At 42.0% G+C, this 21,046-nt stretch overlaps 1 protein-coding gene across 4 annotated transcripts in view; it reads right to left on the reverse strand.

Moving 5' to 3' along the window:
- F13A1 (coagulation factor XIII A chain) overlaps nucleotides 1-21,046 on the reverse strand; it is a 102,357-nt gene that overhangs the window by 11,987 nt on the left and 69,324 nt on the right. For all 4 annotated transcript variants that reach the window (XM_083826173.1, XM_083826172.1, XM_083826174.1 and 1 more), the window contains 7 exons: nucleotides 19,581-19,688; nucleotides 17,173-17,347; nucleotides 10,522-10,660; nucleotides 3,765-3,868; nucleotides 2,853-2,941; nucleotides 1,736-1,889; nucleotides 847-1,134 (listed from right to left, as the gene is read on the reverse strand). In XM_083826173.1, coding sequence (XP_083682299.1) covers nucleotides 847-1,134; nucleotides 1,736-1,889; nucleotides 2,853-2,941; nucleotides 3,765-3,868; nucleotides 10,522-10,660; nucleotides 17,173-17,347; nucleotides 19,581-19,688 — 1,057 coding nt within the window. The remainder of the gene's footprint in view (nucleotides 1-846; nucleotides 1,135-1,735; nucleotides 1,890-2,852; nucleotides 2,942-3,764; nucleotides 3,869-10,521; nucleotides 10,661-17,172; nucleotides 17,348-19,580; nucleotides 19,689-21,046) is intronic.

Below are 21,046 nucleotides of genomic sequence, written 5' to 3' on the forward strand. Positions count from 1 at the left end.
TTGCTCTTGACTTTCTCAATAGGGAACTCAAGTGGAGGATTCTAAGCCTCTCAATTAGCTTGCTTAAGGGCATGCTTTTATTAATTTTGCTGAGCTGGAGGCACTGACCCAATAGCACAGGCCTGTCAGAAGAACAAGAGATTGGCAATCACTTGCTGCTGGAGAAGCCAGGGCTCTGAAACCAGCCTGCTCCATAGTTCTGGAGAACAGCAGATCCTCAGCACTTACTGTTTTCCAAATGGGGCTGCCATGGCTGCCATGAAATAGGTTGGTTACATCCAAAATAAAAAAAAATATCCCTCTTTCCTACTTTAAGCAGTGCAAACTCCTGCCCTAAGCCATGTGAGCCAGGCTGCCAGGAACTGTTTTTCTCATGAGAAGAAGGAGGCAAGATCTCCCTGCCACAGTCCAGAGGGCACTGGGAAAAGCAAACGCTGTATATGGAAAGAACTCACCTAACTTCAGGGTGCATGTGCAGCTGACAAATACCCCTGATGTGATGTATAGTGGCACAATCTAGTTATAGATACACATTGTAGATTGCTGTAAATATACAAATCCTGAATGACCCTGTCCTCCAAAGCCAGATGGACACTTGGAACAACTCAGACATGCAGCTCAGTATAGGAGAGCATTATGCAAGGAGCAACAGCCTGAAGAAAACAGCCTCATCTCTAAATGACCCTGCTGTCAGGGCCAGAGCTGGAAGCAGGGCTTCCTGATACCCGATGGTATATCCTACCCCTAGCTACTAGAATTGGTTCTATCCATGGACAGAGAGACACTGGTGACAGTGACATAGATGAATAGAGCTAGCAGATTTGAAAACAACTATGTGAGTCTTACACATAAGGGGTTCCAGTTTCACACTGAAAGAATGTTTCTTGAATTCATTCTTTGTGACTCCTGTATAAAACACTATGTTGCCTGAAAGGTATGTAGTAGCAGTGTAGAAGTTGCGGCTCTTGTTCCTGAATGTTATAGTGACTTTAAAGTCACTGCCAAGGACTGCCTTTTGCACTTGGAAGTCCATCTCAACATCCTTCTGCGGCTGATACATGGCATCTTGGGTACTTTGCTTTTTAACACCATACATAACAGCGGTCTCCAAAGCCAGTCTTTCCTCCTCCGAGCCTAGAAACAAAAAACAAACAAAAAAAAATTAAGAAGAGAAGCAGGAGTAGTGCATTAGTCCACTCACAAGGATTCATTTTCCACAACTTTTGGTAGTTGTAATGAATGGATGAGGACAGTGAATGTTCTTGTGGTAAAGTTAGTATTAGGAGAACTTCACAACTTCCAAGCGAGATGGGTCTTAAAGATTCAAGCTATATCCAAGAAACTGATGTAGCTTAATTGATAATAATGGAACTACACTGATTTACTCCATGCAAACATCTGACCTTTTTTGTCTCAAGCCTGAGAAAGAAATGTCTAAACAGCTGTGCAGAAAGCCTTGAATTGTTTTGTATGCTCAAGCTACTTCATGATTGCCCTTTGTTTTCACTATAGCTTACTCAGCCTGAAGCATTTCTGACTAGCAAACAAAGTTTGTGCTCTTATCAAGGCATCTGCAGTGTTGCTGGGGTGGAGCTAGAAAAAAAAAAAGAGTTCCAGAGGGCAAGTCAGCAGCTTTCCATGCAGCAACCTCAGTGCCAGAGGTCTGTAAATTTACAGTTCAAGATCTGATTGAGGTAAATCTTTGTTGGTATGGTCCCACCCCATTTCAGGTTACCTTCTTGGAACTTGTACTCTTCAGTAATCTCTACCATTTCATCACTCCCGACTCCTTTGGTCACAATCAACTTCCCAATATGGGTCGTGTCAATTTTTTCTATAATTTGGGCTCCATTTTTTTCCCTTCTTGAGTAAACAACATCACTATTCACCTATAAAATTAAACCAAACAGGATTGAGATGCATGGAAGTATAGAAAGCAAGGGAAGCCATTCTAACTCCCACCAAAACAATGAAATATCAGCTTGAAGTCCCACTAATTATTCACACTGAAATCCCATGTTTAAAAATAGACATATGCTACAATGATGACTAGATGCATTTTAGTTTTTGCAACTCCAGAACAATAGCCTTTGTAAACCTGAGTAGGCTGCAGAGATAGCATTTGGACTTGGGGATCATGATTACATATTCCTTACATCAAAAAGTTTATGCCAGAGAGGAACAGTTCATAGATAAAATATCCTTACTCTCTTCTGTCCAAAACTATATACAATTCAGTTAGAGAGAGACTTGCTCTACATCTGTTGCAGTTCTGGGCACACCAGCTCTGGTGGTGCAAGAGGTTAAAACACCAGGTCAGGCTCTCTCACTGTTCATGGAAATATACCCTTCTCAGATCTACCAAACTGCCCATGTGACCACTCCCTGACATGCTGCAGCCAAAAGGAAAGTGGTGAACAAGGACCTCTTTAAAGTCACCACATTTTGACTGAAATAAGCAAGGAAGCCTTAACATAACCAGGTTTGCTGGCAAGCCGGAGAAGGAGGTCACAACTCACAAGGGATGAAGATGAGTATCTAGAGCTAGTGACTCATTTCCCAGCATATCTGGAATCTGGGAAGGATAGAAGACTACAGCCTGAAATTTGACTAGAACAGCTTTTTCTGCTTACTACATTGGTGAGCAGAGATTAGAGAAATCTCTGTCATTCATTAGAGCCATATCACACCTACTGGCCTACATGTAAAAATATAATTATGAGATTTGTTTTAAACTTGGTGCATATATCAAATAACTTCTCAATCCACAAATTGCAGTGGAGCCCTATCTTCTGTCTCACCTATTGTCCCACTGATACCACTCAATGAACTAAATTTTTTCAAGTATGTACCTCAGCAAAGACAAAAGGAGCATCAAATTGGAAGCAAACGTGACCATGTTTAATGGCTTGAACTGAAGCTGGGCCACACCTGTACATACCTGTGGGGGGGGGAAGAAAGATAAAGTGAAAGTTATTTTTATAATTAAAAAAAAAGTAAAAATATTATACTTTCTCAAAGAAAAAGAATCCTTGGGTTTTGGTGAACACTTTCAATAGTTTACTGGAATTCCTGACCAAGAAGTGAAAAGCTTCATTTCTGTTGCCAGCCCTCTAAACAACACAGACTTAAGTCTGAAACTATATAATGACTTGGTACCTTAGTGACATAATGAAGTCCACTGTAAGTCTCAAGTACTTGAAATGAAGCTAAAGCTGGTTTTGGTTATAGCAGATAATTTTGGGAGAGATCAGTTAATCTATAGACTGAGAAAGATCTCACTTCAAATCTGCTAAAGATGTCTTTCAAGAACTGGAAAATTAAAGACTGGGAAGAAACAGCAGTGGCTTTTCACTTTTTCTCTCCTGCCCACAGCCTGCTCAGGCAGTTTAACATGGGATGCAGAAACTGGCTGATACATAAATGAAAGAGAACTCATTTGATCAGGCTCCTGTATAGGTTCTCTAAAAATTTGAAAGCCATCTTTCAGCAATGGAACTACATCTCTTCTGTACGAAGCAGGACCCTTCTCATGCAAGATTTTGTGCACGTGTGTCATGAGCAGTGTTGCAATAAGGACAGATCTATTTTAGAGCTCAAAACAGTTCAGGAGAAAACCCTGAGTGAAGTTGAGTGTGGTTATCTGGTTAAAAGTTTGTCACAGGCAACATGCTGGCACTGGGTCAGCTATTGTCACCTCATCATTTGCCACAAAGAACCCAAGTGTTGGAAAGAGTGCTAAGGAGGACTTCAAGCAATATTACCATCACTGGTTTCTTGGGGTGTCCCATCAACAGCCTGCCATCCTCCAAAACCAACAGGAAGATCAGGTCTGGTCATCCAAGCTTCATTCCAGCAATGATAGTTCCTTATAAGAGATGAGACCAAAATATTAAATTCTTGGAAAGAAGCATAAACACCAAAATAAACCTGAGTCTTTATGATCTGCCATTGCTTCAATAGCAACACAGGCCAATTTAGATGTGAAAAAGTCTGCTCTTTTTAAAGAATATATTTTGAAGTCTAACAGTTTGAGATCTCTCAGTTAAAACATGAAAATCCTTTGTTATAAAATCTTAAGTTTAAGATGACTTTTTATTCTTCTATTGTGTGCTGAATGCATATATCTCTGAGAAAAGATTCTAGTGCTTGGAGATTGTTGGGGTATATGAAGAATTATACACACTACAATCTCTTTCCAGCCAGATGTCCCTAAAAATGGAGCTGTGAGATGGCTATAATCTTTCCTATCTGTGGAGGCTACCTCCACTTCAACCTGCTCTCCAAATCAAGCTTTGAATCTTCTTCAAGCCGTTGAAGCTTGTTCTGCTTTACACCTAGTTAAGACTGAAGCTTTGGTACCTTCACTGAAGAGATTTCAGGATCAACTCAACAGTATAGTGTGTAACTTTGTTTTCATGGTTGATAACAAACATGCTCAACTGGTTTCCATGTTGTTTGAGAAAAAGACCTCACACAGGCTTATAAGACCATACTCATTGTGGATTTCTTATAAGGCCTTCCCAGTCTTTCACACCAATGAAAGAGGGCAAATCTAGAATGCACCGCTTTCCGTAACACCCACCTCTTACAATCATGCACCAGGTGTTCAAAAAGCCTTTAGAGACCAAGACAGTACTGCTGGAAGGTGTATTTATCAGAGTGATTAATCTATGCACTCAGTCTATAAATGCCCTAATTTGATAGGATGCTCACCAAACTAAAAAACACATGACAGCATCATCCCAGTCTGCCCAGAATGTTTCAAAGATAAATGGACAAGACAAAACTTGTCACTCTCTTCCTGCAATGTTACCCATGCTCAAGGGAGAGCACAGGCAAAGAAGAAAAGCAATGTACAAAGAGGGTCTTGCAGTAAAGCCAGCAAAGTGTTTTAATTTCATTACTGCAGGAAAAAAAGAAGAGAAGGAAGAAGTAGAGAAAGGGGCAGTTTTGCTTGCAAATTATACACATCTGACAGCAGACATGAATAAAGTTACACCTGTGTAGCTGCTGATACAGCCCCTAGTACATGCAATGATATTAGCAACAGAAATGGGGATTGTTAATCTCTGACCATTTCATTAATAATAGGTGAAAACCAGCCACAAAGCAGAGTCAGAAGGATCTGAAGCTTGTCTAACAAGACTTTTCAAAGTGGAAATGAAAGCTTGGATCAGGGTAAAACTTGTCAGTTAGGAGAGTTAATGAAGCACCACTACAGAAAAAGGAATTATTCAAGGAAAATGACGCACACTCAGAGAATTTTTGATGCTGCTGAGAGTAGTCAATGCTGAATCATGCTCACGGAGCTTAGCTGAGGGATGGGGATGCACTTTATGGTAGGTGGGTTTTTGAAAGCTGTTACGCCAGCATGTGAGAGACAATTCCTGCCCTGAAGCACTCACTGGTTCACTTTGAATCAAACTTAGATGTATCACTGGCTTTATGTTCTACAAAAGAACAACCTGAAGAGCAGGCAGGAGGGAAAGATGATATAATCAAGGTGCCGGGTAGGGGAGATGGGGGGAATAACACTGTGGAAAAAAAGTAACTCTGCTTCAATTCTGTAATTAGATAATGCAGTATCTTATCTTTCTATATTCTCCCTAGGGGATAGGGCCTTTTTCTCACTGGTTTCTATTGATGTAGTGTTGAGTGCAACAGGACAGCAATCCTTCTAGGTCTGCTGCCACGCAAATAATACACATCAGGATATTGAATGTGAATGGACAGAAATGCATTGTTTGTAAAGCACAAACATTACAGAAAGGAGGATGAGGGGAATATTTCCCCCTCCAAAATGTAGCAGAAAATTCACTTTGGTAGAAATGAGCACAGCTGAGGATCTGGTTCTGAAACCATAATTTGTTAAACTGAACCTGTAGTTCTTGTACTCTACAGCAATCCTGAGACATTAAAGAAAACAAGAATGGCTATACAGATCAATGTAGTGACCATTAAATATTTACAGAGATAATTACGAATAGACTAAACAAAGCAATGGGGAAATTAATAAAAGATGACCGGGTGGGTTTTATGCCTGCAAGACAATTTAAGAAGGGTACTTGGTATTGCTTATGAGGCAGCCACATGCTGGAAACAGTTGCTGCCCTTTCATCAGCTAATAAGCTTGGGCATTGGGATTGAGATAGACATTGAGAGAAAAGTGAGTTGGAAATGAATGGGAAAGCAGAGGTCTCAGAAAGGCTCTCTCCACAGGACATGGGTGAATACACATGGGCCTGGGTGACTTCATGCAAGTTTCTGCTGAGGTACTGATGTTGGTCTGCTTGAACATCACAATAGGAGTGAGTCTTGATTTCCATCCAAGAGAAAGATTCTTTAAGTGTCTTTCTATCATCATTAAGAAAGACAAGGAGAACAAAGTAAGGGGACAGAGGCAGTACTGATGGGCCCAAATCCGGCCAGCTTTATAAAAATAACTTTTTGCAAAGTCTGTGTAATTCTGTATTTGTGTTTTGTTGTTGTTCTTTCTTATCCCGAGGGAAAAAAATGCTCTTTAATAAAAATAAATAAATGTCAGATAGCATTCAGAGGGAGCCCCACACTCAGAGATGGATTGGACTGAAAATTCTGGCTCCAAGTGCTCCTGAAGTCTGAGGTTATTTAAAACCTGAAGACAGATCAGCATCAGCAGTACAAGGCAATAGAAATGATATATTAATAAAGAAAAGGAGCTTTGTTTCTAGTTTGCAAGAGATTATAAATAAAAGTGAGAAATCCATTAAAAAAATCATTATGAATCCCTTGACCTTGTCCTCTTAAAAATAATATAAAAAAATGTAAAAGAGACATTAAGAATAAAACCAAGGTTAAGACATGAGCCATATAAGAGTCTGCATGTGGGCAACCATGGAGTGTTACAGAGTAATGAAGAGAAAGGACACAAAGGAGAAATGAAAAGAGGTATGTAATATATTAAATTATGCCCAAAGGGTTATGTGCACCATGTACTAATAAATGCATCATGAGGATAAAAAGGAATGAACAAGGCAGTTCAAAAAGTAATCACAGAAAAAAAAAAAAAGGCAAATGGAGGATGGGAGGACAAAATGCTGGTGTGAGGTTGCATATGGGTTTCAGTGGAACAAGGATGACTTTGAATGATCTGTCCCTGCCCCGAAAGAATGGAAAAATACAGGACTGAATTCAGAAGCCTTGGAAAAGAGCTAGGAAAAGGAGAGGTAGGAAAGTACAAGGAAATGTCAAAAGTGGGTGAGAGTTGTTTCATGAATCAGGTTAGGAGAAGGGGAGAAGAAGAGGAGGTAAGATAGTGAAAGTCTGAAGCATGGCAGTGATCCATTACTGGGTATACACAGTCTGAACGGTGAAGCATCCAGTCGTTGGATCTTGCTTCACATCATTTTTAGGTAGAGGTGATTTCAGATGATTGACTGTTCCTTTACAGTTCTGTGAGCCATAGGAGGACTAGCCGCATGAGAAATACTGAGGTCCTGCTGCCACACAGATCAGATGGAGCTTAGCAGACTGGGAACCCCTAAGGATCCTGAGAGGAACGAACAAGTCAGACAGTAGGACCACAACCCTGGACTTCAAGAGAGCAGGTTTTGGCCTGTTTAGGGTCCTGCTTGGAAGAATTCCATGGGAGGCAGTCCTGAATGGAAGAAGGGTCCTGGAGAGCTCATTGGTTTTCAAGGATCACCTCTTCCAAGCTTAAGAATGGTCCACCCCCATGTGCAGGAAATCAACCAAAAGTGGCATGAGGCCTGCGAGGTGGTCTGAACTAAACTTAAACATAAAAAGAGAGTGCATGAGTGGAATCAGGGACAAGTTACCCAAAAGTAACATAGAAACGCTGTCTGAGCATGCAGAGATAAGTTTAGGAATGACAAAACACAAATCAGAGTATATCAAATCAAACAGATGTGAAGGGCAACAAGAAAGGCAAGTATATTGGTAACAAAAGGAAGACTACAGAAAACATGGGTCCACTGTTGAATGAGGTAGCAGCCCTGGTGACAGTGGACTAAGAAAAGTCAAAGTACTCAATGTATTTTTTGTCTTAGTTACTGCTAAGATTTACCTTCAGGAATAACAGGCATCTGAGCCCACTGTGGAAGGTCTGGTGCAATGATACTCTACCACCCGTTGAGGAGGATCACAGAATGGTTAAGGTTGGAAGGGACCTCTGGAGATCAACTAGTCCACCCTCCCTGCTCAAGCAGGGTCACCTAAAGCATATTGCACAGGATCTTGAATATTCAAGATTCAGGCAGGTCTTGAATATCTCCAGAGAAGTAAACTCCACAGTCTCTCTGGGCAATCTGTTCCACTGCTATATCACCCTCACTACAAAAAGCAAAGAATCAAGTTAGGGAATATTCAGACAAATTCTGTGGATACACACAAGTCCAATTGACCTGATGGGATGAACCCACAAGTTCTGAGGGAGCTGGCTGATGGCACTGTGAGGCCACTCATATTTGCCTTTGAAAGGTCTTGGTGATTGGATTGGTTCCTGAGGACCTTAAGAAAGCAAACAGCACTCTTCAAGAAAGAGAAGCAGCAGCATCCAGGGAACTACAGATTTATGAACCCCTTGATCCCTGGGAAGGTGATAGAGCAAATTCTTCTGGAAAATGTTTTCAGAAATACTAAGGACATGATGCCTGGCAGTCGTCAGCATGGATTTACAAAGGGGAAGCCATGTCTGACCAACCTGATCACCTTCTGTGATAAAATGACTGAATGGGCAAGGGGAGGCCAAGAAACAGTTGTTGGTTATTTTTTGTTTGTCTGTTTTGTCTTTAGCACTGTTTTCTGTAACATCCTCATAGACAAACTACTGAAGTATAGAGTAGGTAAGTGGACAATGAGGTGTACTGAAAACTGCTGGGTTCAGAGGGTTGTGATCAGTGGCATGAAATCCGCCTGGGGCTAGTCACTAGCTGTGTGACTAGGGTCAATGCTGGGTCCAATACTGTTCAACATCTTCATTAATGGCCTGGATTATGTGACCGGCTGCACCTTCAGCAAGTTTGCAGATACAGAAAACTGAGAGGAATAGCTGATACACCAGAGGTTGTACATCAGAAGAGGCTGAGAGGGCTGGGACTGTTTGGCCTGGAGATGTAAAGTTTCAGTGGTAGTCGGACCTTCTAATCAGGTATAATATGGCTCTAATCAAGTGTAAGTAACTGATTAGAAAGAGAGGGTGCTTGAGGGGAAGACAAAACCAGACTCTTCTCGGTGGCCCCAAAGACAAGACAAGAGGTAATGCACAGGAAATTTTGTCTGAACATACGGAAACATTTTTACTGTGAGTATCTGAACACTGGCACCAGTTGCCCAGGGAGCTTGTGGAGTGTCCATCCTTGCAGGTTTTCAAAACCCAGGTGGAAACAGACCTAAGCAAACTGCTCTAGCAGAACTTGCTTTGAGCAGAGTACTGGACGAGATGACTTTCAGAGGTCTCTTCCAGTGACGGTGTGATATAGGCTACAGATGTAAATGAACCTTAGATTGCATTTTGGTAGCAGATTATGGAAATTACTTAGTTACAGCAACAGGTTCAGTCATTTCATCCACCACAGAATGGATTTATTACAGTTTTAATATAAAGACTTCCAGGGATTAAGTTGCTAATGAAACAAGCTGATGAGCAGCTATGCTGATGATGAGGTGAAGATATCATTGACACAAATCAAGTATATTAACACTGAATAGGACAAGTATCTCCTGAATATAGCAATATATACAGAGGTCACATTCACTGCTTCACTCTGAGGAGGAAAGGCTTGAAGCCCAATAACCCTCACATAATTTTTACTGAACAGAGCATATAATCAATATGTGCTACGCTTCTCCTGTCAGACAAGAGACAGTAAGAGTTGGAGGAGAAAGGTAGAGGACTGTCTTCTCCAAAATTATATGTAGATTCCATTTCTTGTTCCCAGGGAGTTTTCTTTCTATAAATCTGGTGATAGCATTTCAGTAACTTGTGTGATAGCTTGGCTTGTTTCTTTTTCAACTGAATTTGGATTTAAATAACTGGATTTATTTGGAAAAGTACCCATTTGTGGCACTGACTTGTAAAAATGTAAAAAAGAGCTTACAAATATGACAACTGCGTGGAAGCAGAAGAAGAAGGGTGCTTTTCCATAAATATTGAGTTATCTCTTTGTAGCTAGCTCAGGACCAATGGAAGTGCTCCTTTCCATTTTGAGGACCAGCCTGGCCTTAAGGAGCACAAAGTCATTTCAGGTCTCCTTCAGTGTGGTTAAATGTGCGCTACTGAATGGTACTATTAGTAGTGATCTCACAGATCCCCTAGGGCTTGTCTCTTTATATGACAAGCACTTCACTTTCACCTGCCTGTCAGCAGTCCATTCATTCTATTTTCTGTAAGCTAGCAAAGGTCTTTAATGAAAAGAGAAATAAATAAACCACAAACATTTCTTCTCTCTCTCTCATTTTTTTTTTTTTTTTACTACATGTATGGTTGACATATTAAAGGTATTTGCCAGGAGAACTCACCAGATGGAGTCTTTTGTCAATTTGGCATCCACTTGCCCTTCGTCATCCAGAAAGAAGTCCAACTGTAGATTTGCATTGTTGTCATGGGCAGAAGAATAGTTGGTAATGAGTCTTGCAGGTATCCCCAGGCACCTCAGAACTGTGGCAAACAGAGAAATGTAATGAGGACAAATATGAGGAGCAAATCCTGTGCTCATGGATGACAGGATAAGTAGAGAGAAATTATTAATAACTGGAATAAAATAGGAAAACTCAGTCAAATCAACCCAAATTATTCCTCCTATCTGCCTTTATATAGAATATTTTAAATATTTTATTTGGCTCCACAATGATGAGCAAAGATAGGTAGTTATACAATCACTATAACTTAAGCACCCAGTTACTAATGGTTTTCAAATAGCCCTGCATACTGACCACTCTGTAGCTTTTCAGGGCAAACCTGGATGCAATGGGTCTACTACATGATCAAATGTGGTATGAAGAAAAATAAGTCTGAGATTCCAAGAAATGCAGAATATATTAGGTCTCCCCGTACCAGTAAGCCAGGAGAATCAGGAGAGACTGTGCTAAAACGAAGATGAATTGAAAATGTCTCCTTGTAGTTGACTTGGAGTTTCCCTGTTTGACATGTGCTATCAGAATGGATCTGGAGAATACAAAGAATAAAGCAGAAACTGATTGCTAACAAGGGGGAAAAGCTGTATTATTTGCAAGTGAAACATCAGAGTCTGAACAAAATGCATTACAGAATTTGTATCGATTGCTAAGTAATAGTATTTTCGAGTACTTTGGAATCAACAGTCCCTTCCCACAGAAGATCTTAAAAGGAGGATCAAAAAAAAAAAAAAAAGCCTCCTACCCCTAAATCTCAGATCATCACAAAGTAGCTGATGACTCTTTTCTCCAGTTGCCACGTGGTAAAGTTGGGGTATTGAAGGAATGAAAGACACGGACTCCTGATGGCTCTTGAACAGGAGACATTTATTGCCACTTTTCACAACTACATATACTTTCCCAATAGCCCCATGTGCTGTCCACGCGCCCAAATCTGTCATACAATTGGTTAGAGACCCTCAGACACGCGCCTCGAGCCAGCCAGCAATTGGCCACTGCCCAAAGCTCATCTTTAACACTGTAGCCAATTTACTTTATCTCGACCTTGCTCAAGTTTTTGTTTCTACCGCTTGTTTCCTCATTATCTCTAATTCAGGGACATGTGAAACAGCGCAAAGCCACCTGCGAATTCCTTTCCCACAGGGTATGTGGAAAAGCTATGGCTATATCTGAAGTACGGCAGTACATCATTAGAATTCTGGTTTGTGGTGCACCCTGGCTGATAGGAACAGACATGGGGCACAGCCTCAAGGAGAAAGTGGGGCTGCAGGGTGACATATCATCTCAACTTGTTCAGATGAAAGATGATTTTCATCCAAAAAAAGTTAGAACCATAGAATCATAGAAAAATTAAGGTTGGAAAAGACCTTAAAGATCATCTGATCCAACCATCCCCCTACCACCAATGTCAACCACTGAACCATGTCCCTACGCACCAGATCCAACCTTTCCTTGAACACCCCCAAGGACAGTGACTCCACCACCTCCCTGGGCAACCCATCCCAATGCCTGACCACTCTTCTGAGAAGAAATGTCTCCTAATTGTTTTAATTGTTGAAGAGAGTGCTCTTTGTTCAATTCTTTGTTTTAATCGTTGAAGAGTAGGGGCATGACGTTTCCATTTTTCCACTCACTAGGGACATCGCCTGAATGCCAGGACTTTTCAACTATGATGGAGAGAGGCTTGGCAACTCCATCAGCCAGTTCCCTCAGGACCCTAGGATTCATGTCATCAGGACCCATAGACCTGTACCTGTTTAGATTCATCAGGTGGTCTTGAGCCTGCTCTTCATTTACAGTGGGTGGGACTTTGATCCCCCAGCCTTCATCCACATACAGGTTCAGGGAAATGAAAGACTTGGGAAGCCCATATACCAGGGCAGACGGAGGCAAAGAAGTTGCTGAGTGCCTCAGCCTTCTCCATGTCTGTCGTTACAAATTACTCAGATATAGAAACTCACTCCTAATATAAGAAATTAGCCACCTATAATTGTTTACACACTACTATTTTCACCCCCCAGTCTATTTTCACAAATGTTAAAGGTGCATGGTGGCCCTTGGGGACTCCTCCTGTCACCCCAACGCAGCAGCCCGAAGGGAGCTGGGTCCTCTCTTGTGCTCTTCCTCAAGGCTCTGTGCAGAAGGGATGCCACCTCTTGCACAAGGGCTAGGGGATGGGAAAGAAGCACTCATGCAACCCCTGAGAATCGGCAACAGAGTTCTTTATTGCCGGGACATTTTGCAGGTGAGCCTGCAGGATGTCCGTGGTGTTTGCTGGCTCCAAGCTAATGCTTGGGATGGAGCCTGAGTGACAACGAGTAGGGAGCTTGCCGGCCCCTGCTGCGATGAGGTTGGTGTGCTCTGATGGCACAGAGCAAAGACATTCTGTGGTAGTCCCAGGTCTGATCTGGCAGAGGTGGATCCACTTCCATCGGTTCCTCCACCTCTTCTTGTGGACCCAGCTCCATGGGCTCCGTGGTGTTTGGCAGAAGGACAAGCCAGTCCTTGCCCAGGACTGCCCAAAGGGGATGCCTTCCATCTGGAATGTTTTCAGGCCAGGATGCCAAACCAGGGGGTCATCCAGTTCCTCGTTTATGTCCCATGCCACTGTCCAGTTCTTTTCCATGCATGGATTCAACACTGCCATCTGTTTTATGGCCATAGCTGGGTCCCATGCTGCGTTCCAGACGATAGGCACACCTCTGCTCCCCATGGCTGTCTGCCTGACACTCCTGCCTTCGCTCCACACCACCACTGCACCAATGGTTAGGCCCAGGCCCCCTGCCGCTGTGTGTTTGAGGGGCCAGCCTGTTCCCTGCGTCGCTGCGGTGCCAATGATATCGCTTATATGTGTCTGTGGGCTGGGTGCCACAGGTCCCTCGGGCACTGGTGTCTTTTGTGCCGCAGGCGCTTTCCCTCTGCCCATGACACTTCTCGTTAGCTGCCTTCCTTCTCAGTGCTTCCTCGGACTGCATCGCTGTCCTCACACTGAGGAGGGCTGCCGCTCATCTTACTCCTTCTAGCCTTCTTCCTGCCCCATACGCTAACTCTCAGAGGACCCAGTAGCTAAGCAAGTGTTGGGCCAGCTGCAGGGGTCCTGTTTTATAGGGCCTGGGGCAAAGGCGGGGCAGTGGTGGCCACTGTGACCTCAGCAAGCCTCTGTGATGGAGTGGCCCACGTGTAGCCAAAGGCAGCTGTGTTGGGAGCAGCCTGGAAGATGCCCTCACATGGAAGAAGAAGTAGGATTGGGGGGCTGAGGGCCCCTTTTCTGGGGCTGGCTCTTTGGATTATCTCTGTGCCCTGCAGTACACCCTTTTATAAACCAAATGCTTGATTCATTGGGGGGGTTTGGATCTTCAGCAGAGAGCAGGGTCCTCTGGTGGGAGTCATTAAATATTCCTCAACCTCTCAGTAACACAACAGCATTGAAATGAGTAAGAGGAAGGAGACTGAAGTGCTAAATGGGAGAAACTTTTGTTTTGCTTTAGCAAAACCAGAAACAGCAGTCAGGGTGTCTGATCAGCAGCCTTGTGCCCTCATCAGGAGAGATCAAGCAAGCAGGGTTGGTCTTGTGTCCTAGCCTGCCAGGGCAACAAGAGCCACAGTGAAACACCCACCTGGATTTTGTTTTAAGTGGGAGCAAAAGGGGCAGGATAATGAGAAACTAAAAACTTCTCTCCCTTCAACTGGATATCAGAATGTGACTGAACTCGTCCTGCAGAGCACCTCCACCTTGATCAGCCAAGAAACTTGTTTTCTGATTTAGGAGCCAACATGGTTCTGCAGAAAACAGAGGTGGGTTTTGTTTGTTTGTTTGTTTTTTCAAAAGGAAAACATTTAGGTTGAAAATCTTATTTTAAAATATTTCCAATGATGCAGTGTTGAACAACCCTTTCTGCTACTGCTTGGTTTTGTATATTCATTAGTGTCACTACCGTGACTCTCCATACAGAGCAGCACTGCACATTCATTTCAAGTTACTGGATGACAAATTACCTGGATGCATCCAATACCATATGTACCTATTGATTAAACTTAATTCAAGTGTCCTCCCAGGCTTCCACCACATGAGCCATCAGGGCTCACTGAAAATAATTCGTCTGACAATTTCAAGATTAATGACCATTTTTCAGAATGTTTTAGCATTTTTAACAGAAGACTATCCAGAGTGTAAGATATAGTAACCTTGGAAAGCTGGACTGATCACAACGATAAAACACTGGCAGCTGAGAATGACTTAAAACACAACTTGGAACAATACTTTAAGTTCAACATGCTTGTTCAAGCCTTTGCTGTCCTCTCTGTGGAGTGTTCAGTAGCTGGACATGTAAATGGCTATATATCAGACGAGCCACTGGACATTGTTTTAATTTCATAACGCTCACCAAACTTTATACATCTACAAGCCTTACAGTACAAATCCCAGATCTCTGACTTGACTAAATTAGCCAGCAGACTGATCCTAATTTTGCCCCAGATAGATATGCCTCTTCATTTAATACAGTAGGCTCCAGGCCTCTGTGGCATTGCCCCAGTTTCACAGTGGCCTACAAGCAAATACTGTGAAGCAGTGATTCACGACCAGTGCAGGGAGAAAGTCTGAGAACCCATACGTGTGTTTGTGATCTAGAAAAAAGCCAGAAGAGGCACTGGCAGAGAAGAGAAAGTAGCCTGTGGAAGTCACTATGATGAACTGCATCTATAAGAAACATTTGTAAGGGCCTTTTCTGAACTCATTGTGTTGTGCAGAGACTCAGGAGTATCAAGGGCAGACCGTATGACCTCAGGCAATAAAGGAAGTAGACATCTCTCAGGTTCTGTGGATGTGCATGATTGCTGACTTTCCCATGGCACCAGAAATAAAATGAATTATTTCATGTGTCAAAGGATAGAGCACCTGCCAGAGCCTCCCCAAAATAAAGCATGAACCTCTCTAGATATATGAAAGAAAAGCAGAGAAACCTGAAACTTGAAATTCTCCTATAGCTGTAAGAAGCGTGTGCCAGCAGAAGGCTGGGTTGTTGGAACAGAGCTTTATTTCTGAGGTCCTTACTGTTTTGAAAAGCTCTTGAACTACCCAAGGTAACTGAGTTATGAAATTCTGTTAACCAGACTGGAGGAAAATTATGCACTGAATGAAATACACGCATGAGGGACAGGTAAAAATAAAATGAAAACACAGAGACACTCAGGGCTGCTTGAGGGTGAAGAGCCAGTCTTGTAACATGTTAATTATGTAATTTTCACATTTGCTGCAAAAGATGGGTCATTAACATCTTTCATTTTTGTTAGAAGAATAATGTAAAGAAAAGTACAATGCTACTCCTGGGGTTAGCAACATGTGGCAATGTTGAGAGAGATGAAAAGGGGAAAGGTTTCATGGAGAGTTTTTCTGCAATTTCCTCTTCACATCTTAAATACAAGAAGCAAAGCTTAGATCTTCAGCTGTAGCTGAAAAGTACTTGATGCAAAGTAGAGCCCAAGCCTGCAAAAATACCCATTGTGTCCCCCTGGTCCTAGGCTGATCTGGTCCCTACTCCAGTTTGATACTTATATGCATGAGCTGTAGGTGCCTGTAGGGGAGATCCTCCAGGCTTAAGCCGGACTCTCACTTTTAGTTTCTCTTCAACTTCTACTGGCTGGTGCCATGAGCACAAGAACTATGTGACTGGCTCTATATTGGCAAAGGACGCTTGACGCAAGCATTGTTTCCAATGTCTGGTCCCAATTATCCACATAAAGTGCATCTTTTACACTACCAGCATCTTTCTTGACCACTATTACACTCCAATGTGTTCCAGTGTTTTAGGAGTTTTCACTTGGGATGATGCTGTTAGCAAGTGCTAGACAGAAAAAAAAAAAAAGGGACCACTCCACCAATGCTTTCCCTACATGGTTTTCAAATCTGAAATGTCTCTTTTGCTGAAACATTGGAAAAGGCTTGCTCTAGTTTGAGCAAGTGTGTTAAGACTTAACCTTGTAACGCTAGACAATTCATAAACCAGGACAACATTTTCCTGATAACTCTGGCTTACAAATTCCATAGAAAGTATTAATCGTGCTCAGTAAATAGGTGCTATGACACTGCACCTGTCTTACTAGGAACAGTTCTTGACAAGTAAGTTTTTAACCCTTCTGAAGTAGATATGCCATAACATACCCCATACCAGGTAATAGCTTCATGCTGCAGATTTAGATAACAAGCCTCTCTGTTCATCTCTGATTTCCTAACATAAATGGGGAGCATGCCAAAAGACGACCTTTCTCTCTCCCAAACTTACCCTCTGTGACTCAATGAATACATTTTACTGTACAAGTAAATAGTTAATATATCATTGTGAAAGTGCAGCCAAACTGAAGGAAATGCCAGGTATTTATGTAAAGTGCGTCTATCTTAGCCATGTATTTTCAAGTATCTCTATTATTTACTCCTGCACATCACAGAGCCACAAAGTATTTTAGCTAGTTTAACCTAAAAGCTCATGCTGCTATGTAAGAATTGCATAGCAGTGTGCAGCTTTTCTCACTGATACTTACATGTGTTGAAGACACCAGCAAAGACCCAGCACTGGCCATATCGCACTGGCTGCTTAGAACTGTAATATTCCAAGAGGATGTCCACACTTCCTGTCCAGGCGGAAGGTGCAACCCCGTAAGTGTAGGTATTGTCCCAGGATCCAGCAATAACACCATTATCATCCCTGGAATTGATCTAAAGATAGAGAAAATGAATGTTAGGGACGACAGATACTGAACAATAAAGAGCTCTTTAAACCACCAGCTTTGTCTAAAGATAGGATGTGAGAGACTGAATATAGCTGAGTTTAGTCTAGAAATAAGACAGAAATGTTTAATTATGAAGGTAGGAAATGAACAGAACAATCTTGCTAAGGGCTGTGGTAGATTCTCCATCACCAAACAATTTTGAATCAAGGTCAGACACTTAAAAGTCACAGTGAAATTAAATCACCACAACGAGTATCCATGTTGCTAATTTAGTAAGTTTTATTAACATTAAACATGCTCACTGCTATGTATTTTTAGTAACACAATCAGTTACAAACTGCTAAAGAAGCCTCAGAAATATCAAGCTGGATTCTTTCCTAAAATCATCTGTTTTTCTGTCCACATCAGCCCAGGTATTTTAATAAAATCACTTCCAACTCACAGTGGATTGGGAGGAGAATCAGTCCACTGTTATTTTTAGAGTGGAAACTAATTCCTTCGGTCCAGCACACATGAAAACAAGAAGGAATTTGCTGTGTAGGTTTTCTGTTGGTAAGATTACACAAAAGTGTGGAGTTCTGCTGACTAATGGCTATACTGATAGACATTAACGAGCAATACATTTCCTAGCTGCAATTTAAACCAAACCAGTTGAAGCTGTGCAAAAAGCTCATTTGCTCTGTACCTTTTAATTATGTTAATGTGGAACAGCTACATGCCAGCCAAATAAATCACAATTCTCATTTAAAAGCTTTTGGCTGGATTAACTACTGTTTTATAATTAGAAAATCGACTTCCTGTGAACCTTAGAACTGAATGAATATAAGTATTCAGAGTCATAACCAAAGGGTTAAGGGGTTGTGCCCATCTCAGTGTTGTGGGAAACATGCCAGGAAAAGAGGCACTTCAAGGACAGGACAGTGTTTTGATCTTTAGGCTCTCTTCTGGCTGCAAAGAGAGGAAGAAAGGGGTAACTCTGCTTGCTCTGCAACTTCAGCAAGCCTCAGAAGGATCCCAGCATGGGGGCACGTCCCTAGATAAGCTCAGCTCTAAAATGCCACATCTTGAGCAAGAATGAGGGTAAGGAACACAGGTGGGACTTCAGCACCTCTTAGCCACTTCTTACTGAGGTCCAGAATTCAGATGGCCAAAACTCCCACCAGCTATAGCCTAATCCTGCAGATACCTGAACTCCACTTACTCCTGGAATTCCAATAGGAAACTTCTCCACCTACTTAAAGTGGCTGAGTAGCTCAAAACCTAAGTAGTATTGAAGACCCCTTTGGGTTCATAAACATTGTGGTCTTCTGCCCAGAGGACTTCCAGGGTCTCTGCATAATGGACCTTTTGCATCTACTAGCCCAGTGGTTAATGCAGCAATCCAGGTTGCATTAATCCATTCTTACTTCTGTCTCAAGAGGCCTGAAACTACATTTCTAGTATCTATCGTGAAAGAAATAACCAGGCTAAAAGACAAAGAGAAGTGACGGTGCTCTCAATCTTTCTTGCTGAAGCTATTCTACTTAACTTTGTGTTATGCAAAAATCAGGATGTGGCATTAACTGAGAGGGTGGACATCCCATTTCAATTCATATTGCAAAATGCTGTAATAAGTGGGTTAAAGGATCATTCATCTTCAGTGACCATGTTTTGTGGAGACACTACTTTAGCAGCTGGCCTGGGAGAACATCTAACAATACTGGCTCAGTTACCAGCTTATTATTCTGGGAAGCAGAAGGCATCAGTTCAGACCTCCAGAAGGCAGAGGCAAAAACTCAGCCTTTGCTTTTCACATCCTGGTTGAGTTGAGACACCCACCACTGCAGATAGTGTTGGAGTCCATATAAAGTCTCTCAATTCCTCATCTCAAATTCTATCCAGTATGCTGCCTCACCATCCACGGAAGAAATACCTTTCTCAGTTATTTCAGCTACCAGAAAATGAGTGCAGTGCCACAAGAAATGCTAGCATGCCTGAAAGTGCAATGCCTAAAAGTGGCTTTCTCTCCAGCGAGGTACCACTCTCAGGAAAAAGACAATGAACTGACATAAATATTTCACCTTTAGTGGAGTGAAATAAAATGCCAGACCCAGAGGTCAGGATGGAGGATTGATCTGACACCTGTCAGAGTGAGTACATGAGGGCACAAGGGCCAGTTAAACCAGCCTGGCTTTGATTAAAGAGTCACTTCTGACACTTCTTGGGCATCTATTGCATACCACTGCAGAAGCAACACGGCAGATTTTGATTGGGTTTCCACGCCCAGACAGCTCCAGTTCTGCCTTGTCCATCAGGAAAAGGCATGCATCCAGAATGTTTTCTTCAAACTAGATGAAAGGAAAGATAAAGAGAAACAGAGGAAAAGTTGAGTCACTTTTATTCTGGAAAGCCAACACAAGGCTATTTTTCATTATTATAATAGCTGATCAGTTTCAAAATTATCTGGTCAGGTCAAAGTTCTGTGTTTAAAAATACAAGTTTTCTTCTGGAATAATTGTCCATGTACAGCAAAAAATGTGAGATGCTTTAAGGGAAAAGAGTGTGCCATTTTCAATTCAATCTCAGTCTGGTTTCTAGAAGGTTAAAATGACAACATAGCCTTTCTGACAGGACATAAAATTTTAAGTGCTAACAAGTATATAATAGCAAGGTATTATTATAATAACTACAAGAAGCTAGTCTGCTTGCTAAGGACTCCATGTCCTTCACAGATTCCAGACCTGTTAATTTCAGGACTTCTCTGACATAGCCAGTACAATGCTGAGAAGCTGACCAATAAACTGTTTGCCAAAGTTAATTTGAAAACACTTAAATTTTAAACTAAGATACTAAATATGTTTAAAATTATCAAGCCAAAAGCTGATTACATTGATTAATCCCGGTCTATGGAACTTAGATATCAAAAATACCAAGTGACCTAAAGTAGTCTTCTTCAAAAATAGAGTAGAAAGGTACAGTTTCTTCGATCCAGCATGAACAAGCATGGGAATGAATTGAGGGCAGAGGTGCCTAAAGAGACCAGAAACCATTTTTCACAGAACTTGCCCTGTGATATATTTCATTTTTCTTAGGAGAAACTGCATAGCAAAGGAAAATACCTCTGTCCCCCAGAAAATGGTAGGGGACAGGGAAACATACATTATTAAAAAAAAAAAAAAGTCTTCCAGATTCACTGAAAACACAATATTATATTAGCATTCAAGGCTGTAAGAGAAACTCCACTCAGCTCGTCCCCTTGCCATGTTTGGCTTTATGTTCTACGTTTGCATCCTTAGGGATGTGGTTCATGCAAACAGGATTTTTGCTCTTGGGCTGAGCTGCAACTATAACTGCAACTGTCTCCAGCTTGGCTTAAGGTTCCTCAGAAGATGAGGGTGATCTGAGTTGTGCCTCCTGCCAAAAGCAATCAAATGCCCAGGCCAAGCTGCTGCCTTGGAAACCCTGGGAGAGGCAGAGGAGGAGGAAGCATGAGGCCAGAGAGCTGAAAAGAAAGCCCGGAAGAAATAAGACTGCTGTCAGTGCTGCAGAAAAGATGGGATGGATGGGGGTGCCATCCTGGAGAGCCCATGCACCCTTTGGCCTCTCTCTTATAGACAGCAGCTCAGCAGCTGAGCTCTGGCATAAGCAAAAAACAAAACAAAACAAAAACAAAACAAAACTAAACTAAAACAGGGGCATCTCTATG

The sequence above is a fragment of the Anser anser genome, assembly GCF_964211835.1.
Source record: "Anser anser genome assembly, chromosome: 2".
In the NCBI taxonomy this organism is placed as follows: Eukaryota; Metazoa; Chordata; class Aves; order Anseriformes; family Anatidae; genus Anser; species Anser anser.